At 39.2% G+C, this 24,064-nt stretch overlaps 1 protein-coding gene across 3 annotated transcripts; it reads left to right on the top strand.

Moving 5' to 3' along the window:
• The first annotated feature begins 450 nt into the window (after positions 1–450).
• On the top strand, positions 451–24,064 carry LOC127409903 (transmembrane protein 200A-like). Of its 3 annotated transcripts, XM_051644867.1 has the most exons (4): positions 451–891; positions 1,552–1,630; positions 13,950–14,147; positions 22,081–24,064. In XM_051644867.1, the coding sequence occupies exon 4, from the start codon at positions 22,099–22,101 to the stop codon at positions 23,584–23,586; it is 1,488 nt and encodes a 495-aa protein (XP_051500827.1). In that variant the 5' UTR covers positions 451–891; positions 1,552–1,630; positions 13,950–14,147; positions 22,081–22,098; the 3' UTR covers positions 23,587–24,064. The 3 variants fall into 3 exon arrangements, with proteins under 3 accessions (XP_051500827.1, XP_051500828.1, XP_051500829.1); XM_051644868.1 differs by lacking the exon at positions 13,950–14,147; XM_051644869.1 differs by lacking the exons at positions 1,552–1,630; positions 13,950–14,147.

Below are 24,064 nucleotides of genomic sequence, written 5' to 3'. Positions count from 1 at the left end.
ATGAGGTTTGACAATTTGTGAAAGTATTTCTCTCTCACCTCTGTAAATTTCTCACAGTGAAGGAGAAAGTGTGTCTCTGTCTCGACCTCACCAGTGTCACAGTGAGCACAGACTCGTTCTTCCTTTGGAAACCATGTTTGTCTGTGTCTGCCTTTTTCTATGGCCAGACTGATAACTGAGTCTGTATTTGGTGAGGATCCATCTCTGTTTTAGATCTGTTTAGCGACTTAGATCTGCTCTCTCTCTCTCTCTCTCTCTCTCTCTCTCTCTCTCTCTCTCTCTCTCTCTCTCTCTCTCTCTCTCTCTCTCTCTCTCTCTCTCTCTCTCTCTCTCTCTCTCTCTCTCTCTCTCTCTCTCTCTCTCTCTCTCTCTCTCTCATCTGGAAAGGCGTCACGCGGGAGCATAAAAGCAACGTCGGAAAGGATTAGCTTCTCGTTTTCGAGACCGCCACTTCTGAGGAGATAGTTCGCAAAGAGCTTTTTCAGGGTTAACTAATCTGTTAACAAATCTGTTTGGTCAGTGTTTTAAAATATCTGAATGAAACCACGGAAATATCTCGTCTTTGTACTATTTATTATGGATTTGTAGACGAGGAAAGTTTTACAAGACGCTCAACTGAGGGGATTTTTGAGAAAGCCAGAAAGAAAAAGAAAGAAGACTTGTTTCTGAACCATATTTCTGCAGAAGAATCGTGAAGTTTGCATCGCTCAGGTGGGCATCCAAACAGAGAGCCTTTCATCGACTGGATTATGGGATGACAAGCCAAAGCATTTTATAAAGCCAAGTATTTACGAAATGATCCCCTAAAGTGAAGAGGAAACACTATGATGAGAGAAAGATTTACCTGTGCATAATGAACACATAACGAGGAGGAAACTATACAGCAGACAGGTGTGTTATCAATAAAACACTTGTGTCAATTAAGGCATAGTATGCATTGAATGTTAATTCTGTAAACTATAATATCATCTGTTGGCGAGGGGTCATATTATTTTTAAATTAAAGCCAAAACTATTATTATTTCTTCACCCAATTCCTTCTCCCTCAAGTACGATACGTTTATTTACATTTCAGGTGTTATGTCTGTATATATGATGTGATAGAGAAAATGTAAGAAAAGACGATAATTGGTGAACATATCGATATGATCAGGCTGCAGAGGACTTTATTACTTCTGCCACACACACACACACACACACACACACACACACACACACACACACACACAGAGAGAGAGAGAGAGAGAGAGACACACAGGGACAGACAGACAGAGAGAGAGACAGAGACAGACAGACAGAGATCTGTGTCTTCAACAGCAGATGATCGTGGGTAGTCTTATATTTAAACAAGAATCTCTTAAAAATAAAGACAGTCTCATATCACAACTTTAAACAACTACACAAATATAATTACAAATATATTTTATGTATATTGCTCATCTCAAGATGTTCTTGCAACACAACGAGAAGAAGCAGAATATCAATGGGAATTTATGTATTAATAAAAAGTACTAAATATATTAAATCAAGACCATAAAAACTTCTGTTCCAGAATTCAACACAGCAAGCCTCTTTGATGTAAATTCATTTGACTGATGACTCTGGTTCCTCGAAAATCAGCATGAAATCAGGTTTGACCCTATTTACTTTCATAAAACACGTCTGTTTTTGAACGATTCATCGGCACACGTTATTCCAAAGTAATAAAAATATATGAAAGCTCAGTGACCTGACGCTCTTTTGTGACCTGATGTCATATCTAGAAACAGTAAAAATAAAAATCAAAGTCTCATTAAATAAATAAATAGTTGGCGTGAGTAGTGCAGGATAATATTTTATTATTAATTATTTAAACAATTTTATTTTAAAATATGATTAATATTTGAAAAACTTTTTTCCACCAAATCAAAGTCAGGTGGTGTAACCAACATGTAGGTATCCATTTTGTTGTCACGTGACAAAATCATAAACAAGAGAGGACCCCATTACACCCACAAGACTGTGACTGTGTAAGTAAAAAACAACATTATTTTCCCTGCGTTCGAAACCACGTACTGTCACAGTATGTACTGTATTTGATGAAGGACGTACTTCTCGGCCGGTAAAACAGTATATATGCAGATAGTATGAATAGATTTCGGACATACTTCAAGGGCGTAGGTATTGACCCGTGACCCGAATATATGACGTAATAACAACCGGGAAAACAATCTACTCTGGTTTTGGTAAACAAGTCCCATTTAAGCACGAGAATCAATTTTCTTGTTATACATTTCACTTACAGTTGGGAAGAGCTGTCCGACTCTCGTTTTTCTGCTGTTTTTGGCATACTATATAGTAGGGAAGTATGGATACTTGGACGCTGCGTTTGTCTTATTACACAGCTCTCTGGAATACTCGATTCTGATTGGTCAATGGCACCATGTAGTGGTCTGGTATGTCTGAATAACTACCGCACATCCTGGGATTAATGCTGCATTCCATTCAACTTGGAAAGTCAGATTTTCCAACGTTCTACAAGGTAAAGTGCAATGGAACGCCACTTGAAGTCGGAATTCAAGCTTGTGCGGAAATTTTCAACTCCGATGTCATCAAGATGCAGGTGCATGACGTCACACAAACATGTCGGCACTCAGAGAGATATACAAAGTAGATGATAAACATACACTTCATTAAGTAATATCGATAAATGAGTTCAAGTTTCCACATTATATGATATTAAAGCTTGTTTAAAAAACGCCTGCAGAAACAGGTGTATGAAACATGGTAAATTAAACTCTCTTTTGACGATCGTACACCTGTAGCACAAATGCTAGCGCTGCAGCATTGTTTATCAGTTGAGTTGCTAGGAGACGTCTCTGGTAACAGTCAAACCCCTGCTAAGCTAACGGGAGCGTTGCAGTTTTGTTTCCTTAAACGTCATCTTCCGAATAATGGGCAATGGAATGCATTTATGGTCGGAGATTGTAGATATCAAGTAGGAATATCCCACATCCGACTTGAATGGAACGCAGCACACAGAATGACATTACTGTATGTGATTTTGTGGAGCAGATGGATGAATTCAATGAAATTCATGATTAATATTCACTCAGTATTTATTATTAATAGTATTATTTATGATTAATACTTTTTATAGTTATTATTATGATAATTAACAGCAACAACAACCATAATTCAGCAAATAGGAAGCAGAAATTCATAGATGTTATTTTAAATATTTAGGTTTTGCGTGTGCAGAAATAAATGACACATGTACACATTTAATCACACATTTACTGTAATTACAAAAGCTTTTTGTGATATATTTGCCACATAAACAATCATTTCTGACTTCTACATTCATAATTGTCCAAAGTACAGAAGTAGCAGGCATTTAGAAACAAGGCCCCAGCACACTTACCGAGAAGATCTTCTTTGTTTCTTCAATCAGAGGTAAAAAGAAGTTCGAAACAGCTGAGCAACAATACACTGTTTGCGAACATTCAGATACCCGCTACACCACTATGGGAGGTAGGGCTGGGGTGATATTTATCATGGCGACGATATAAAGTGTCAATTGATAGAGATTTTGCCATATCGCGATATGTAAATATCAGGTGTAGGCTTATCTATGTGGGCAGGGCTTCACGGGAGACATGGAAAGCGTTTTTCCAGCATTGAAAATTGTTCTGCTGCTGCCCAAAGAAATTAAATGACATTCATCTTGTGATTGCTGCTTCAAAAGAGCTACAGTTGAAGTCACATACACTTAGGTTGAAGTCATTAAAACACATATTTTTTAACCACTCCACAAATTTAATATTAGCAAACTATAGTTTTGGCAAGTCGTTTAGGACTTTTACTTTGTGCATGACACAAGTAATGTTTCCAACAATTGTTTACAGACAGATTGTTTCACTTTTAATTGACTATATCATAGTGGGTCAGAAGTTTACATACACTAAATTAACTGTGCCTTTAAGCAGCTTGGAAAATTCCAGAAAATGATGTCAAGCCTTTAGACAATTAGCCAATTAGCTTCTGATAGGAGGTGTACTGAATTGGAGGTGTACCTGAGGATGTATTTAAAGGCCTACCTTCAAACTCAGTGCCTCTTTGCTTGACATCATGGGAAAATCAAAAGAAATCAGCCAAGACCTAAGAAAAAAATTGTGGACCTCCACAAGTCTGGTTCATCCTTGGGAGCAATTTCCAAACGCCTGAAGGTACCACATTCATCTGTACAAACAATAGTATGCAAGTATAAACACCATAGGACCACGCAGCCATCATACTGTTCAGGAAGCAGATGCATTCTCTCTCCTAAAGATGAATGTAGTTTGGTGCGAAAAGTGCAAATCAATCCCAGAACAACAGCAAAGGACCTTGTGAAGATGCTGGAGGAAACAGGTGGACAAGTATCTATATCCACATTAAAGCAAGCCCTATATCGAAATAACCTGAAAGGCTGCTCAGCAAGGAAGAAGCCACTGCTCCAAAATCACCATAAAAAAGCCAGACTACAGTTTGCAAGTGCACATGTGGACAAATATCTTACTTTTTGGAGAAATGTCCTCTGGTCTGATGAAACAAAAATTGATCTGTTTGGCCATAATGACCATTAAGTTTGGAGGAAAAAGGGTGGGGCTTGCAAGCCGAAGAACACCATCCCAACCATGAAGCATGGGGTTGGCAGCATCATGTTGTGGGGGCACTTTGCTGCAGGAGGGACTGGTGTACCTCACAGAATAGATGACATCATGAAGAAGGAAAATTATGTGGATATATTGAAGCATCATCTCAAGACATCAGCCAGGAAGTTAAAGCTCGATCGCAAATGGGTCTTCTAAATGGACAATGACCCCAAGCATACCTCCAGAGTTGTGGCAAAATGGCTTAAGGACAACAAAATCAAGGTATTGGAGTGGCCATCACAAAACCCTGACCTCAATCCAATAGTAAATTTGTGGGCAGAACTGAAAAAGCATGTGCGAGCAAGGAGGCCTACAAACCTGACTCAGTTACACCAGTTCTGTCTGGAGGAATGGGCCAAAATTCCAGCAACTTATTGTGAGAAGCTTGTGGAAGGCTAACCAAAATGTTTGACCCAAGTTAAATAATTTAAAGGCAAAGTTACCAAATACTAACAAAGTGTATGTAAACTTCTGACCCACTGGGAATGTGATGAAAGAAATAAAAGCTGAAATAAATCATTCTCTCTACAATTATCCTGGCATTTTACCTTCTTGTAGTGATCCTAACTGACCAAAGACAGAGAATGTTTTCTACGATTAAATGTCAGGTCTTGTGAAAAACTGAGTTTAAATGTATTTGGCGAAGGTGTATGTAAATTTCTTACTTCAACTGTAAATATGCTACTCATCTGACATGCGCATTTGTGTTTCACGAGTGTGGCGTGCGATCTCTGGAGCTCGAAAGTGCACGTGAATCCAGCAGGCTTCCCAATATTTGTGCTTCACAGAAAGGAGAGCACAGAGTGGGAGCAGGAAAATCCATAATGGAGAAAGACATCTCCACAGAATGGGACAACTCCCAAACCACCTCGGACAACCTTATTTATCAATGACCCTTTATACATTTTGCTCACCTAAAGCCATTTATTATATTGCATGTTTTTGCAACAGCATAAGAACAAACAGAGGATCAGTGGGTATTAAATGTACTAGTTAAAAGTCATAGCCTAAATATATTAACCCTTGTGTTCCCGGTCAAAAATGACCTCCTCACTAAAATTGTTTATCAATCTCTCATATTGCAGATACTGTATTATCACAAGATATTACATTAGATCATTTTATCAACTTCTTGTTTAGTAATTATGACTAAGGAATACATGGTTTTGTATTCATTTTTTTGAACATATTTTAAAAATTTTAATATTTTCATTTTAGTTTTAACCGGGCCAGTGGGGGGCACTCCCTGCAGAAAACAAAAAAAGAATTAACAATAATTATGTAATAAATTAATAACCGCTTGCTTGATCTGAACAAAATAGGTGTTGTTTAAAAGCCTATAATCTGGACTTTACAATGCATATAGCTGATTCTGCCAATTATTAAATAATGCTTTTAAATTTGCTGACAAATTAGAACTATTTCGTTCTCATCATTTGCAAATTTGTTATCACAATAATTATATTCAGAGTTGGTAAAACCATAAAAAAGATGAGATAGCTATGTGTTATATATTGTTGGAAAGGCCTTAATTAGTAGAATAGAATGCAATGAGCAAACTTTCACTCAGAGGCCAAACTACAGTGAGTATTAGTGTATGAATTTCCCACAGACACAAATATAATAAACAGAAGTGTCTTTTTGTCATGTTTTTCCTTATTACTTCCCGAAACATACATATAACATAGACAATGACGTATCGCAACTTACAGTAGACTGTCCTGATTCAAACGAGCCCAAATGCAACATAAATTGATCAGTAGATCTTGAAATATTCCTCAAAGAGTGTACATGAAAAGACGAAGCACAAGAGAGCGCTCAACACACAATGTGTGTGTGTGTGTGTGTGTGTGTGTGTACATGTTCGAGGACTTTGTGTGAGCAAACACACATCCACATATGTGCTCATCTAAAGGATTGTTATGCTCCAGAACACTTAATATTTCTGTATTTCAAAAATGTTGAGTGAGTCTGTCTGTCGCTGCTCTCCGTTTTCTTTTTGATGTTTCTAGTTGCTTTTATTTAATGGCATTTTAAAGGAGCTACCTCAGGAAGTCAAGTTTTATGATTCTCTTTTATGGATAATGGACTGTTGACTTCTGGTTTTTTTTGTTTGGAAACTACACTACACCTTCACCCGACCAACTTGAACCACTCTCTCTATGTTTTAAACTCCACATCATCCTCTCGTCTGCCTGGATTACATCAGAGTAAACAAACTGCTGTACACACCAAATGCCTTCACCAGGACTATTGTGTGCAGTCTCAAATGGGCCACCTGATTTCCTGCCCATCGTCCATGTCCAGTGGGGCTGGAGCATGCAGAACTGGAATTCGGGTCATTTTGGTGGATAATTGAGGATGCTCTGCCTTCTGTTGCCCATTCTGGCCTGCTGGAGTTTTGCTGCTGGCCCTTGCCAGTTTCAGTGGCGAGCTCCCTGCCTGTTTGAAGGCTCATGCTGTTATTTTGCTTCCGATATGGTTTTATATTACTCGTCCCTGGAATTACGGCGTCTGAATTCTTTGGCCTGACTGTCAGCTGGAGTTTACAACTATTGCGCTGCCCTTGGAATTGTGCACCACCCCCAGTATGTCCATCGAGGGTTACACCAACATCTCGGCAGATTCTTGGCTGACTCCTCTGACAACCACCACATACCGGCCATTTGGTCTTCACGACATCGTCCTCCAACTGGTGCAAGGGATTTGAAGCAGGGGGTCATTAATCTCAGCAGGCTAAAACACACATTTTACTCCAGCAAAAAAAGCAGATGTCGGCACCATGAAGATGGCCCTCATAAATGCACGATCAATATTGAACAAGTCTTTTATTTTTAACGAATTTTTTATATCATGATCATTGGACTGTTTATTCATCACCGAGACCTGGCTGAATCCTAATGAACAAATGGCCCTGAGGGATCTAACTTCTCCACGGATGGCTTTTTTAAATGCAGAATGCTACCTACGGACATGTATTTCAGTTTTGAGGTCCAGCTATTAAAGTTTGACACCCTGGGTCCTGCCTTATGTGCACTTGTGTACAGACCTCCCAGATTTAATAGGGACTTTACTGAACAATTTTCTGACTTTCTCTCTGGACTTGTGTCAAGCAGTGATAGACTCCTGATTCTTGGGGATCTTAATATTCACATATGCTGTCCATCGAAACCGTGGGTAAATGAATTTCTCTCCCTCACTGAGTCTTTAAATTTTGTTCAACATGTCACTGGTTTTACCCACAACATGGGTCATACATCTGATGTTATCTTATGGTATCTCTGTATCTAACTTAGAGATCTTAGATATTGGCATCTCTGACCATTATTCAGTAGTGTTTGTGTCTGTTTCTACTTGTCCTCCTCTCCCTACTACTTATCTGTCTTTACGTCACTCCTGGTCCATTCACTCATCTACTGCCAATCTTTTTTTGAGAATTGTATTTATCGCATTTTAATGATGATGCCTCAGACTGAATCACTGGTTGAAGCTTTCAATAAATCTTGTACTTTCACTCTTGATAATGTCGCTCTGCTCAAGCCAAGGAGAATTAAGGGCGTTTCACAGCCTTGGCTAAATGACGTCACCTGCGCTCTCAGACAAGAGTGTACAAATGCAGAGCGCAAGTGGAAAAGAGACAAGCTTCAGGTCTCTTTTGACATCTTAAAGGTGTCTTTAACAAGCTATTAAAGAGCAGTGAAAAAGTTTTTCTCTAAAGTAATCTCTGATAATGCAAATCAACCAAAAGTATTGTTTAATATTATCCATTATGGCTTAAACCCTATGAGAGATGCTTTTTTGGATGTTACTCAAGAGACCTGTGACAAATGTAACTTTTTTACTCACAGATTTGAGCATATTAAAGGTGCTATTGTACCTTCAAAATTTGATCGTCCACTAATACCTTCTGCGTCCAGCTCCCTGACTCACTTTGAACCAGTTTCATCAGAACAGTTAGCAGATGTAGTCTCCAAGATGAAGTGTTCCAGTTACAAGCTGGATATTCTATCTTTGCGCCTTTTTAAAGACATTTCTACAACTATTAGTTCCAGTGTGACAGTGATAGTTAACACCTCCTTAGCTAATGGAGTTGTTCCAAGTAGTTTTAAACGTGCCATCCTTTGTTAAAAAAGCCTTATTTGGATCCAGCAGTACACAACAATTATAGGCCAATCTCTAAATTGCCTTTTACTTCAAAGATCTTGGAGAGAGTTGTCTATTCACAGCTTTACTCCTATATAAATACATTTGACTTTTAGACACATTTCAGTCTGGCTTCAGACCTTGCACAGCACTGAATCTGCATTGCTTAAGGTTACTAATGATATTTTTCTCTCCATGGATTCAGGCTTACATGTTGACTTAGTCTTATTAGATCTTAGTGCTGTATTCGACACTATCGACCATAACATTCTTCTCAATCATCTCGAATGTAGGGTTGGCATCCAGGTTATGGCCCTCCAGTGGTTTGCCTCCTATCTAAAAGATAGGATGTTTTCTGTAATTGTAGGGAATTTCTTTTCTACATTGGCTCATTTATCATATGACATCCTTCAAGGGCCAATTTTAGAACCCTTATTATTTCCTTGTATATGCTTCCTCTGAACTCTATTTTCCAGAAGTACAGCATATCCTATCACTGTTATGCTGACGATTCCCAGTTTTACATACCAATGAGCTTAGACGAGAAGTGTTAATTTGATAACATCCTAAATTGCTTCGAAGATATTAAACATTGGCTGGCAAACAATTTTTACAATTAAGTGAAAGCAAAACTGAGGTTCTGATTTTAGGTCCCCCCATGTCCTCCTTACCTGGCCTGACCGCTCAGTTAGGTCCTCTGTTGTCGAATGTACAAGATAATGTAAGAAGTCTTGGAGTGATTTTAGATTCATTATTACTTTTTAATAAGCAAATTTGTGCCGTTGTCAAGGGTAGCTTTTTAAAGTCAAAAATTTCCTTTCCAGCAAAGAAATTGTGATCCATTCACTAATTTCATCAAGGTTAGACTATTGTAACTCATTGTACATTGGCCTCCCTCAAACTGCGTTATCCCACCTACAGCTGGTTCAAAATGCAGCAGCTAGAGTCAAGAAAGAGGGATCACATTACCCCTGTATTAGCATCTCTACACTGGCTTCCCGTTAAATTGAGGGTGGATTTTAAAATTCTGCTTTATGTTTACAAGGCACTATCTGGTCTCACACCCAAATACATCAGTGATCTTCTCGTCCCTTACTCCTTCACCAGAGCACTCAGATCTTATCAACTTCTTTTGAGGGTTCCTCGTTGTCGCTATAGATCTAAGGGTGATCATGCCTTCTCTGTGGTAGGTTCTAAACTGTGGAATAGTCTCCCTTACCATGTGAGCTCAGCTTCTTCAATAGCCATTTTTAAATCCTCTTTGAAAATGTATTTATATTCTTTAGCATTTGAATAGGACTTTTTAATAGGTTAAATTAGGTAAATACTTAATGCAGTTTTTAATTGTATCAATTTATTTATTATAATTTTTTTGTATGTTGTAACAGGTAAAGGTGGGCAAGGAGGAGGCGGGAACCGGCTGAACAGTCAGCGTAAACTTTAATGAGAAACTCAACTTAAAACAAACGTAAATAAACAGACACACATGCAGCGCGGCCGCGTGCGTCTCTCTCTCTCCCGAACCGGCGTCTCCGGCTGCACTTTATCTCGCTCTCCCGCTGATCAGCTGATTCAGCGCCAGCCGTGCTCCATCACGGCCCAGCCATGCCCTCCTCCTCATCACATATGTATATAATTCTGTCATTGTATATTTATTTGATTGATTTGCAAAGCACTTTGTGTCAACTTCTGTAAAGGTTGACTTGACTTGACTGTATTTTAGTCTAATCCATTCATTCCCAAATGCCGGTAATTTTTGACCAGGAACATAACAAGTGTAACAAAATGAAATAAAACCAATAAAAAGTATTTGTGTGTGTGTGTGTGTGTGTGTGTTTGCAGATACCAAATGTGAACAAAGTCAAGGAATTTTATTCAAATTGGATTAAGTAGAAATAAAATTCGTAAAAAAAAATAAAAAAAAACCTGGTACCTTTTGGTTTCCCGAACATTATCATGAAATCAGGATTGACCCTATTTACTTTCTTAATACACATCTTTTTTGTGAATGATTCAACAGTACACATTACTCCAAAGTAACAAAATGTTTGTCTTTGTAATTGGTCATCAAAATGTAGTAACTTGCATCACCTCTGAAACGACTTTTCTTTTTTGGCTAACGTCACCTAGCCCTCCTATTTTTCAACCCCTCCCCTTTCAACTACCTTTCATATACTGTTAGCTACCCAATCAGTCCTGATTGATAAATCAGGTAAGCCATACATTTTCTTCTTGTTGAATATCCTATTTGGAAATATGTCCCTTTGCAGAAGTAAACTACTGTAGGTTGCAAACACTGTATAATGATGACTTCAGATGTGATACACTTTCCCACTACTCACTGAACCAGCATTATGGAACTGTATAATTATCTTAGTCCGGTGTCCCACTAGCCAATTTTCAGCCAATTTTTGTGTTGTAAGCTTCGAGAATCAGAGGGAGTCGGTTCACATTGCTGCATCTCTGAGTAAGTGTGAGCTTTAACAGCCACAGCGACTCTCCTCAATGCTGACCCATAGCATGTTGGATAGTATAGCTGGCAGTTGAGGGTCATGAATTCTTGTGGCATTGGTTACCATTGAGCTTCTTCTCACACTAAAGAACCAACAAGCCATTTTCCTGCTCAGATCTGATCCAAAATTTTCCCTGAGCAAACGCATAGGCACATATCTCAGACGCTGTTATCCTTGGTGCTTGTGTATGTACTTACTGATGTTCTGCTACACTGAAATGAGGAAAGTGGAATAATAAAATAAATAAGAAAAATTAGGCAAAAACATCTGTGTTTAATAAATGTACACCCTTTTGTCAAGGAAGCAGTGCATGAACATATACATATTCATATATATATATAACATATACATATAACATATTCAATGGTATGCCTTGAAGGGACAAATGCACAATCACACAGATTCACAGAGTAAAGTCACGCCACGAACTGCATTCTTATTCAGTATAGAGTCTGTGACAGGGAATCAGAGAGAAATTAAATAAGGCAGTAATTTTATGTCAACCCTCTTCACTTTTTAATCGGTGAGTGTGACAGGCTTCTGACAGAAGAGGGCGAGATTTCAGCAAAAACAGCTGGTATGTGTGGCATGCACTACCAAAACTGATTCAGCTTGTTGAATGTCATCTTTAATACTAGCTCAGAGTGCTTTCTTTTAGCACTGAAGCATTACTGAAAAGACCCATGCTGAAAAAATAAAAATATACTTGGGTAGAAGAGATGTTTATAACAATTTATTCTGAATGTCTTTAAGCAGTCTGTGGAACAGCTGTTTGAAGATAAGATGTCTGAAGCGGCTCAAAAACAGATGGGTAGTAAGTAATGGCTCATTGAAAGTTAAAGCATTCTTTAGAGGAAAATGCACATTTGCAGACTGTTGCAGGCAATTGTTCTCTATGACCTCATAATGTATGCTTTTTGTGTATGTGCAATGTACATACACATACCTACAACAACAGTCATTGCTGGTTCAACATGCTTCATTCTGAAGAGTTATGAATAATAATCCACACAAATACAGGGTCTTAATCTGTATTAGGCAACACCTGTTTAAATTGTTGATTAAAATTTAGTTGCACACAGACTCAGATATGAAACTAATATTGATACTAGAGTCAACGCTGAAAACTGGAAGTGGAAAACATAAGATGAGCACAATGATGGACTGATGAATTTGATGAACGTTTTGAATGATGTATGGTTATTTTTTTTAGGTCATGACCCCTCAATAATTCATCCATCCATTTATTTATTTGCCCCAAATTGGAACCTCAGAGGTTCATCCACCCTTCCACCTTGTCTACCCCTGCCACTAATGGAGTTTTATAAACAAAGTCCGGGAGGAGCGTGTTAATTTAATCCGACCAATCCAAACACCAGAGTTAATATATATATATATATATATATATATATATATATATATATATATATATATATATATATATATATATATATAGGGCTGGGACGATACATCGATGTAATCGACGTCATCGATTACAGAAATACGTCGATTTGCATAACATGTGTCGGCGCGTCACAATGGAGTAATTAAAATGGCAGCACCCGGTTTAAGTATGGATTCCCCCGAAGAACAAGCTGCAGCTAAAATAAAACTTGCCTATGGTCATCTAAAGCGTGGGAGTATTTTAGCCAGAGACCCAACAATGTGGTGCTGTGTAAGCTATGCAAATTGGAAATGGCTTATTATAGCAGTACAACCGCCATGAACGAACACTTGAAGCGAAAGCATCCCATAGCGCTTTGTCAAGACGGCAGCAAGGCAGCACCGTAAGTCCTGTTTACTTTTTGTCCCCACCCAAGCATGACATATTAGTATTACAACACGTGTTTCTGTTAGTAGTAGTCACTTTAAATTGATTTTCTAAATGTTTCCTCATCGCCCCCATGTTAAAAGTAATTTCTGCACCGCTGCTAACGTAAGGTGACCATACGTCCTCTTTTTCCCAGACATGTCCTCTTTTTCAGACCTTAAAAAAGCGTCCGGCCGGGATTTCTAAATTTGCGAAAATGTCCGGGATTCGGCTTTAGTTGCATTATGATGTGCATCTGGTCTAATACTTCATTGTGTGTGCACGCGTATTTGCATTGCTTTAACCCCTCTTTGTAAATCCCGCCTTCTCGCACACCAATTGGTCAATTATAAGAGGCTTGCAGCAACTATTTGCCAAATTCCTGCCTGTCAATCTCTCTATATTAATCAAGTAATAATTATAAAAAATCTTTAGAATAATCGGCAAATTAGTCAGATTAATCGACTAATCAGAAAAATAATCGTTAGCTTAATCGATAAAAAAATAATCGTTAGGTGCAGCCCTAATATATATATATATATATAAACCACTGCTTACCTAACTGCTGCAACAATTCTTGGCCCCGCCCACTTACCTGCGACAGATCAATGTGACAGACTTGGATGACCCACTACTCTGCGCGAAGCATTTGCCCTCATCAGATAAGCTCTTCCATCGCAATTATCAAGTTATTCAACAAAGCTGCCGCAGCAGCTCTCTATTTTCATATTTCATGGCAGTGGCGGCTGCCACTTTAACTGTTGTTTTCTGCCTTGTCTTTCATTCTAATCTTTCCTCACCAAAGCAGACCCTGGAGTTGAGGCTGTCTCCGCAAACCGGGCACTGCTTCGTTATATACCTATGGTACAGCTCCCTATGGCTGAATGCTGGTCCTCTCATCTTAACTTTGCTTCCGGAAGCGGTCCCTGTAGCATGAGGCTGCCTCTGTGAATGGGAGTTGCTGTGGCTTCACGTCACTTGAGCTCTATTACAGCTTTAATTTAAGGTGAGGAAATCAAAAGATTAGCAATTTAATTTAAACATTATTCCAATGCAATTATGTGTTTCAACCTGGTTCTCCCACACAGGTGTTTCCTCAGTCTTGATTACCTCACTCTGCAGCTCATTTTATTCACGCAATAAGCAAGCTTCCTTTCAAATGACCACTCTAATTACAAACATATTTCCTTCTCTGCAAACCTAAGTAGACTTTTTAGTGTGAGCTCGCTGCTGCAGCAGCATCCACTCTGACCATTCTACAGCTCCCTCTGGCTGCATACAGCTTCTGTCCGAGCAGACTCTAGCTGAGTGTGGCTCCACAAGCGGTGGGTCGAGCTCCGCATCTCAACTCATTCATTCCCCATGTCTCTCCTCCTCACAGCATTTGAGATCACCTTGCTACGCAGCTCCGATAATCATGCAGCAAACACTTTCTCTGATGGCTCTATTATTTAAGCCTCCTAAATAAGAATAAACTGATCAAGTTCATCTTCCCATCAGTTCAATCAAAGCTTCTTTCTCTGTCTGCTGTGACCCACAAACTTTTTCTAAGTGCATCAACAGGTGATTTCACAGCAGTCCACTCTTAGCTCCCACAGGAGCTCCTTTACCATGCTCTCAAATACCCCACTCTGTTCCCGCAGGAGCCCCCTTTTACTATTCTGGCTTAACTATTCGTTTACTACCCTATTTACCAGTGGCAGTTAAAGCTAGGCATTTCCACAAATGCATATTTTACATATTAATGTTATATCTTCTGTAAATGTTATATTATCCATAAACACTGTTGCTTGAGGAAGGCAGCAAGTAGTGGTAGCCCTGCTGCCATATATCTGATAATGGAGTCACCCACTATCAGAGTGCTGGGCTTGGCTTTGATCTCAGCAGAACTCCGATGCATGCTCAGCCTTGAGCACCTGCTAGCTGCAATATTAGCTGCTGTCTGATGTGATCTATGTCCGATCATGCTTTGGGTTTCTTTGGCCACATACATTAATTGTTGAAATCTATTTTCAAGATGTATCAAGGGGTGAAGAATATCAGTATTGGCCAGTTGGGTCATAACCATATCTGGGATGGAAGATGCAAATGCTGCTATATGCGATACTCGTGACAGTTGGATGTCTCGAGCACCTTTGGGTCTCGCTTTGACTGAAAATCCCCTTTTGTAGTAATATTTCAGTCCCAAAGTCTTGAGATTTGGTGTGGGTGCCAAATTAGTTATTTTGAGCACTGTGCTGAAATGCTGATATGAAAATTAGAGGTTAAAATTCAAAAGCAAGAGATCACAGTACGGAGCAGTAAGCAAAGCATCCGAACAGTGGCAAAGCAGGAAATGAAGCCAATGAGCTCTCACTTAGATTAGTTTTACTTAACTAATTTGCATAAGTGGCAGTGATTTCATTCAGCTCCTGCAAAGCACCCTTCTACCATCCCAAGTACCTCTTCTGCAGCAGCTTTTTACTCCCTGCTCCAGCAGGAGCTCCTTTATTATCCCATCTCTTTTTCTCTACTGACAAAGCAGTGTTCACTACCTGCTCCCATAGGAGCACCTTTAATATCCATTCCCAATTACTCCACTCCGCAGCAGTGCTTCACTCCCTGTTCCCTTTACGATTGCCTCATCAACTCCACTACCACAGTGCTCCTGCAGGAACACCCTTTATTATTCTCTTACTATTACTAATCCTCTGCTTCTGCAGTATTTTACAGTGCTTCTGCTAAAGCCCCTTTCATCTGTGTTTCACCGCAGCTGTGATGAGCCCCGACTTTGCAACTGCAATTTCCCTTCTCCTCCAATGCATACATACTATCCTGGTACCTCAATGCGAAATCCTCTCCTCGGGCAGTGCTTTTAAGCCTGACGACACCACAATTGCGGTGCTTCTGCTATTGGCTAAATACATCTCCTAAGCAGCACAATGTGCTGTCCAGGTGCCACAGCTGTGGCATGTCTTTTGGGCTTTGCGACTAATCATCCCATGACACCGTAGCTGTGATGTGTTTTCTGCTTAACCATCTCATATTATGCCTCCACCTATACCAAGTTAATCACTACACACTTTAGTGATTGACAACAATCAGGCTGCTTCAGGTAACCTCTAAATTATTTGCCATAAGCCAGAATCTCAGCATTAATTGAATATAGTAGGCTCTCCTGTTGAACGCTGTGCGGTCCAGTGCTTGAAGATTCATCCTGTTCGTAGTGCAGAGTGAGCTAATTTAAAATACAGCATAAATCATTTTCACATAAAACGGGTATTCTCCCGTAGAATGTTGTGATTGAGGATTCAGCCTGTTTGTATTGCAGAGTGAGCTCTCGTTCGAAATCCAGCATTAATTAAATGAATGCAAATAGAGTATGGTCTCTCCTGTCGTAAGCCGTAACGGCCACTGCTTTTACAGTGCTTCCATCTTCACTTAATTTCTTCCCTACTATCTCCAAGTTCGATCCCCTAGTTCTCCATTTCTTAATAATTTCCCAATCCCCTGGCTGACACTAGCGTGAGGCTGCCTCCGGCAAGTGGCAACCGCTTGGTCTATTATTTGTGGCACTTCGGCCTTGCTTACCCAATTAAGCTCAGAGAGCTTGTTGCTTTCAGTTTTTGCCTTTTCTGGGGGAGAGAGGAATCATAGAGATGCTGATTAATGATAATTTAGTATCGCTGTGCATTTAAACCAAGCGTAGTTAGTATATCATGGAGCTTTAAACATTAACGACTCACTGTCTCAGAGTTCTCCACTATGGACAGAGAGTAAAATCTGTTTACCTTGACCCTTTTCAAGGATTGTATTAACATGCAAACTACTGAGATTTTATGAGTTTACCCAAAGACCCAACATCAAAAGGATAAAAATACTCATACTGCCTCCTAGACTGTAAAATTGTTCGGGTGTGTGTGGGTGTTCTGGGTGGATTCACCTTCAGTGTCTAGAATGTTATTAGTTCCTGCAGACCGTGTGTTAACAATCAGCCATCATTTTAGGAGACTTGGTTTGACTGGTTAATCAAAAATGAATACTTTTACCTCTTATTCCTCCCCAGATGTTAAACATTTTTAACAAAATCTACCTGTAAACAGTGTTGGCTTTAGCTAATTCGACTGAAGACATTTACAATTTCTAACAGGTAGAGACAAGCTGAAGTATATAACTTTTTCGGTGTTAGAGAACTTTCTCCTATCCCAGATTTATATGCAGAGACAACTATGAGTAAGCTATTCACTTGTTCATTTTCTTGAAAATCGTAAACACTGTGGCGCAGATTCACTAAACAGTTGCGCCACTTTTGCATGTGGAATTTCAGCACAAAAACCTGCATCTTATTCACTAACCACCGCAATCTATTTTAGCAGCCGCAACTAGCACTGAAATTTCGCTGCGACTTGAGTATTTAAAACGAAGTCATTGTCATTTCTGTCAGAAAAACTCATGTCAATGAGAACTGATCACTAAGTAGTGATAGAATAATTTCTCTTGGCGCAAGCTCCATCCCACGGTTCAGTGCTCAGATTTATCACTCGAACCATCAGATCCTGCTGGACAGCGATGATGGCAGGGGAGAGGAGCTTACCCCAAAAGGAAATTAGAACCTAATTTCAACTATATCCCCCAAAAGAAGAGGAGAACTAGTATGACTCTGGAGCACGGACAAGATCTTCAGAAGAAGGAATAAATCTGAAAGAGAAATAATATGTAAAAAATTATGAACATAATCCTGGATATGATATTGCGACTAGACCTCTACAAAATGAGCACTAAATGTGCCATACCCTGAGAAGTGTAGACTGCTTTATTAAATGTTGAGTCATGCGAGAGAGAGAGAGAGCATTGTTTGTGCAATACCTTTGCAGAATGGAAAACACTGCTCTGTGGTGCGTCCAAGTCCTGAAAAGGGTGGCAAAGTTGTGCAATACTCTTGAAAAGGATAACAATGCTTATGACGCTGTTGGGCCCCAACAGGCACTTAAGGAGTATGAGGGCGGGGGAGCATCGTTTGTGCAATACCTTTGAAAAGAATAACGATGCTTTTGATGACTAAGAGGGTGGGAGAGCATCATTTGTGCAATACCCTTGAAAAGTATAACAATGCTTATGACGCTGTCGGGCCCGACGGGCACTTGAGAAGAGGGTGGGGAAGCATCGTTTGTGCAATACCCCCGCAAAGATAAACAATGCCATCATCCAAAATAAAAGTATAAAGCAGTATAACCAATAAAAGTACAAATAAAAATGCACTGCAATGTTAAAGATGAACAGAGAACATGGAAAAAGCTTTAAACCGCATCAGAAGAATGAACGGAGACTTAGCTTATCTTTCTGATGAAGAGCTGCGCTGGGGAGTGGAAACATCAAGGTGAGTAAACTGAAGATGTATAATCCAATGTTAAGTCATCTGTTTGCTTGAGAAGCAAGGAAAAGCATGAGAGATGGATGCGTTTTGATGTATATTCCAAAATTTAGCGATTGTTTACTTGAGAGTAAGGCATAGTGTATGTTCTGCTCACGTGCGTGAAAACAAACAGCGACATAACGAGAGATGAACAACAGCTGGAGCGTATGAAGCAGAGGCTGGATTATGATTTGATAAGATACCTGAATTGATTGAAAGGCATGGAGCTACTAGCAGTCTCCCTGCGAGAACTACCGCTTACACTTCCATTCTTTTCCGCACATACACGCCTCCTTTCTATGTAAATTAGGCTTGTTGTAGATTGCACTTCATTCACAAAAATTCACAGTAGTGCAAGTGATGCAGTACAGTCCCGGCAGTGTGTGTCAAATAACCATGGTCTGCAGCATCCTCTTCTATATAGAGCTCAGAATCGGCCCGCAAGTTAAGAATTGTGTGTGCAAATTGCATTCAGCAGAGATTTTGGGGCGCGTTTGCACTGTTGCCTGCTCTGTATTATTCCTTTAGTGAATTGGGCACAAAACGAGTGCAGAGAGTGCATGCAAAAAAACTGCACTTTTACTGGGCGCAGTTCATTATTAGTGAAATCATCCCTGTGTCTCTGTAGCATGATCCTTTTTTAAGAGAGACAATAACATTGATATGACCAATGGTGTGATTTGGGTTTGATCAATGGCAGAGCATATTAAGAAAGCTGATTTGAAAACAAAGTTTAGTTTTGCAATTGCGTTTGGTGGCGCTAGTGGCACAGAAATGACATACTTCAGCTTTAAAAGAATATACTTACATACTCTTTTACATACTTATATTGAATTTATTCCAATATAATTATTTATAGTCATATCCTGGAAATTTTTCTGAAATTCAAAAAAGGAAGAATTCCTTTTTAATGACAGGCTACAGGCAGCTTGGTATTTATTAAAACTTAAGTAATGCATGAACATTAACAGATGTAATCATCCTTGTGAGGCACAAAGTAAATGCAAAATAATCTTTAAAAACATCATTTGCTTGAGGACATTTTTAATTTAGCTGGCTAAGTAGCCATGCAAACAATAGCCACTTTCCCATATGAAACCATTTTAATTGCAGTAAAATTGCTGGATTGCCTTTTTTGGTGAGTGTACCACATCTGCTATTCACACGTACAACAGCTTTCCATCTTTTATCAGTTTTGCTACTATTCACGCATCAGCACCAAAATGCAGTTAAACTCTGTGGTGTCATTTGCCAGAAAGTTTTTGGTCCTGTGTTATTTTATCATAAGTAACAGAATCACTTACTGTTCCTTACTGTCCACTTACTGTTCACTTTAGTTTAATTCTCTGTCCAATTTATCAAAAAGAATTTATTCCAGAGTCACATGCATTAAACAGCTCAGAGTAAGTGTGTCATCTCCTTCAGAACTTTGTGATTGGCCCAATCAGACTTCATATGTTAGCACGTCTTGACCTTGTACTTGCTCAAACTCATAATCTTACTGTTTTTTTGTTTTGTTTGTTTTTTTTGTTTTTTTATTCATAACTGGTAATTTGTTCATGACAGATATTTCTCCAAACATGAAATTGTTTGGACTTTATTCTACAAGCAAAAAAGGGACTCTTATCCCCTTTACTTACAGAGAAGGATTGAAAATTGAGAGTAGCTGAATCGGTTTCATTTATGGATGCTAAAAAAATTACATAAATTGCAAGAGGGTTAGCATCAACACATTACTGTCACAATGTGATGTCAGGCACAAAGTAAGGCTGAAGTTCCTAATAAAAAGTAATGAACTATGAGAGGCCATGCATTACAGTGATTTTACCATGAGCACAACATGAAGCATCCTTTAGTAAAATCACATGGCCTTGAGTGCCTTATTGCTTTTATAAAACAGTGGCAACAAAAACTTGATAAAAGACACTAAAGTAAAAAAAAAAAATAATAATAATAATAATAATAAATATAAAAAACTGTTGAATTTATGAAAAATAGTATAAACAATCAGAATCAGAATAAACAGTTATTCTGCAAAGTAATCCAGTACATTAGTCTCATATATTTCATAAGTTCATAAGCACCTTGGTACATTAACATAAAATTCAACTGATGTGACTTCACAGGTGTGTATACGGTATAAAAGCTATTTCACAACTGCTTTAACGTGCCTCATCCAATCAGATTTTGTTTGGAACTATTTGTTTTATAACAACCAAATGCTTCCCTAAACAGGAATGCAGCAAGGCCAAAGAAGAATGTACAGGAATGTAACTTTTTAAGTGCATTTGCGTGTGCTTAAAAACACGGATAACTACCAAGTTTCAAAGGTTTACATGCAAATCAATAAACCAACAATAAAACATTGAATAAGCTGACAGAACACTGAGAAAGCATTTACTGTACATGCAAAGAGAAATCGGGGTAACAAGCAGAAGTCTAGGTTTGCCAGTCAGGTTTTGAGTAAATTTTTTGACCTTTTCTCTGTTAAAAGAGCATAGTTTACGTATGTTGCAGTTACATGACTTTACATGTAGATGGCTCATTAAACATTATCAGCGTAAGATTGCGCATGTAAATACACTCACTGTCTATGTATACTTGTGTGTGTAGTATCCATCTATGCCCAGTGACCGTGCTGAAAGCAGAGCACTGAGCCTCAAGGATATGTGTGTATACACTTCTTTCATCATACAAATTACACACTAGAATAGTCATGGCCAGTTACATTTACAACAGGGGATTTGTGTCTGAAAGTTATTTTGTAACATGCAATATACTCATCTTTTTTACACAATGGCTCTTCTCAACAAATACTTTAAATTGTGATAATAAACATTTACATTTAGGTCCTAGCTTTTTCACACTTAATATCTTGTCCACAGGACAAAGAGGGATAATTAACATCTCAGTTCACCCCCTCTATACTAATGTAAGCCTTCTGATGGCATACAAGAAATCACAGTGTATTTGTTATAATATTAGAAATTAGCCCTCTTGGTGAATTGATATTTAATAACCTTCGTAGATTTGCAAAAAGAATTACCATGCTGGATTTGTAAATTGTTCTTTGTTGTCTTTGCATTCTTGGCTTCCCTTGGCTGACAAAATCACATTGCCAGATGGGCAGTTATACTTGGCTTATGCTTGTGTTTTATTTATAGAATCAAATTCAGAGTACAATTTAATCATTCATTTGAAACTTGCATTTACAGAGGTAGAGGGAGCAAGACAGTGAGAGGCCCTGTTCTGTGTAGCATTGCAAAACTGATTCAGTATGTTTCTCCTGTTTACATGATAATTAAGCAGCTATCTTGACCTGTACAAAGTGTCAAAACAGCAGAGATTACAGACCAGCGTGGAAGCAAAGTTAGCTGGCAAAGTTCCTACCAATCTGAAAAAATGTGGGAAGTTCCTTAAGTTAATATACCCCTAATGCCTACAGTATTCTACAGTAGAATTGAGAGAGAGATCAAAGAAAAGACTATTAAAACAAGGCTGAATCCTCAAGATTGCTTATACGTTTGTGTGTTCATTTGTTTTGCAGGTTTGTTTTGCCGTAGCAATGATTGCGACGGGAGGGGTGATCACGGGGCTCGCAGCATTGAAAAGACAAGACTCCACCCGCTCTCAGTATCATTTGCCAACCCAGAGCCCCACCCCTGCACCTGAGAAGAAATGCGCTAAGCGTAAATCTCGAGCTGATGTTGTGGTGGTGAGAGGGAAGATCAGACTGTATTCTGCATCAGGGTTTTTTCTGGTTTTGGGATTGCTGATCCTAATGGCAGGTATTGTGATGGCTGTTCTAGGATACTGGCCTCACAAGGACCACCAGAAGGCACCAGAAAGCAAGCTTTTTATGAATAATACACAGGTTGGGCGAGAGCAGATAGGCTCTTTGACACAATTCTTTGAGCAGCACCTGCATTCAGAGAAGATGAAAATGTTGGGTCCTTTCACTATGGGAATTGGGATTTTTATCTTTATTTGCGCAAATGCCATCTTACATGAGAACAGAGATCGTGAGACCAAGATTATCCACATGAGGGACATGTACTCGACTGTCATAGACTTTCACAGCCTGCGGATAAAGGAGCAGAAATGTACGAATGGGGCCTACATGGGTCCTTATGCAGACACAGAGATCCGTTCCTTCGGTCAGGACAGTCATTTTGCCTCACGGCTCACAGCTAACACACTAATGTCCTTCTCTGGACTAGACAGTGACCTCCGATTTTCCCACGGGACCAGCTCTGAGGACGAGGAGGGTCTAATGAGTGAGGCCAAAGGTGGATTAAGCCTGTTGTCACCTGCCTACAAAGACCAAACTGAATCTTTCTTTGGGTTCCAGTGTGAGAGCAGTCGGCAGTGTGAGGGTAAGAGTGGCGTACTGAAGAAATGTCAAACGCGGTCCATAGTTTCCTCCTCCATCTGCGCCTTCACGTTGCCTGTCATCAAACTCAACAACTGTGTCATCGATGAGCCGGATATTGAAAGCATCACTGAGGACTTGGAGCAGAACAGGGACCACTCCAGACCTCCATCAATGGAATCTTTAACAGTCCCTGTTCCTGACGTCGCCAAAGCTTTCAAACGTCCTGGTGCCCAGCTGCTCCGGAGCAATTCGGCAACAGAATCCCCTAGCTCCACATCTTCACATTCATCACTGTCTCCTGGATCCACCAGTGGTAGATTCCTGTCACCGGGTGCTGCTCGTAAAGACTTTGGTTCCAATAACTCCCTCCAAGTATTGTCAGCCTATTCCAAATCTCTGGATTTAGAGAGAGAGTCCACAATGCTGACTGTCCATCCTGAACAAAGGAAACACCCTAGCTGGCCTAGACTGGACTGCAGTAATAGTAAAGGATACACTAAACTGGAGAACAAAGAGGACTATATGGACAGGCTAATAGTGCCCCCAGTGGCCGTGAAGAAGGACTACACAAAAAAGGAGAAACTTCTTATGATCTCCAGGTCTCACAATAACTTGTGCTTTGAGCATGATGAGTTTCTGAGTAGTCTGAAGAGAGGCACCTCAGAGACCAGATTTTAAAATCGAATTAGTCTCAAGGCTGTAATAGCTAATAGACACACATAAGGCAAATGTCTACACAATGACTTTTGATTTTCAAGATTTGGCTGCAATACAGAAGAGAGTATGTGCTGTTTTTTTTACAAATATTTTGTTAATTGACATATAACAATCATTGAACAGAAAGATAAGGCAGTTGTGCTGCTTTTTATTTCACTGAATTTCAAACTAATGAGATTTGCCATCGTCATTGTGCACGAAATACAAAATGTGACCAGTAATGATAAAAGTGTGGGTAGCAAGCGACTCAATAACCAAATGGTTGCTTAAAGCTGTTAAAATGTGTTTGTATTATCTTTGTTAACGTTCAGACAGGACCTATTGTCTGTTTTGAGTGCAGTATGTGTATTGTACCAGAGCTAGTAGTTATTTTACAATGGGGGCTTTAAATAATTTATTGTTTAAAACACACACTGCTATTTTTGAAGAGAACTTATCA

The sequence above is a fragment of the Myxocyprinus asiaticus genome, chromosome 19, assembly GCF_019703515.2.
Source record: "Myxocyprinus asiaticus isolate MX2 ecotype Aquarium Trade chromosome 19, UBuf_Myxa_2, whole genome shotgun sequence".
Lineage (NCBI taxonomy): Eukaryota > Metazoa > Chordata > Actinopteri > Cypriniformes > Catostomidae > Myxocyprinus > Myxocyprinus asiaticus.
Note: the sequence above shows the minus strand (reverse complement) of the source record. Positions and strands in the feature narration are given on the sequence as shown.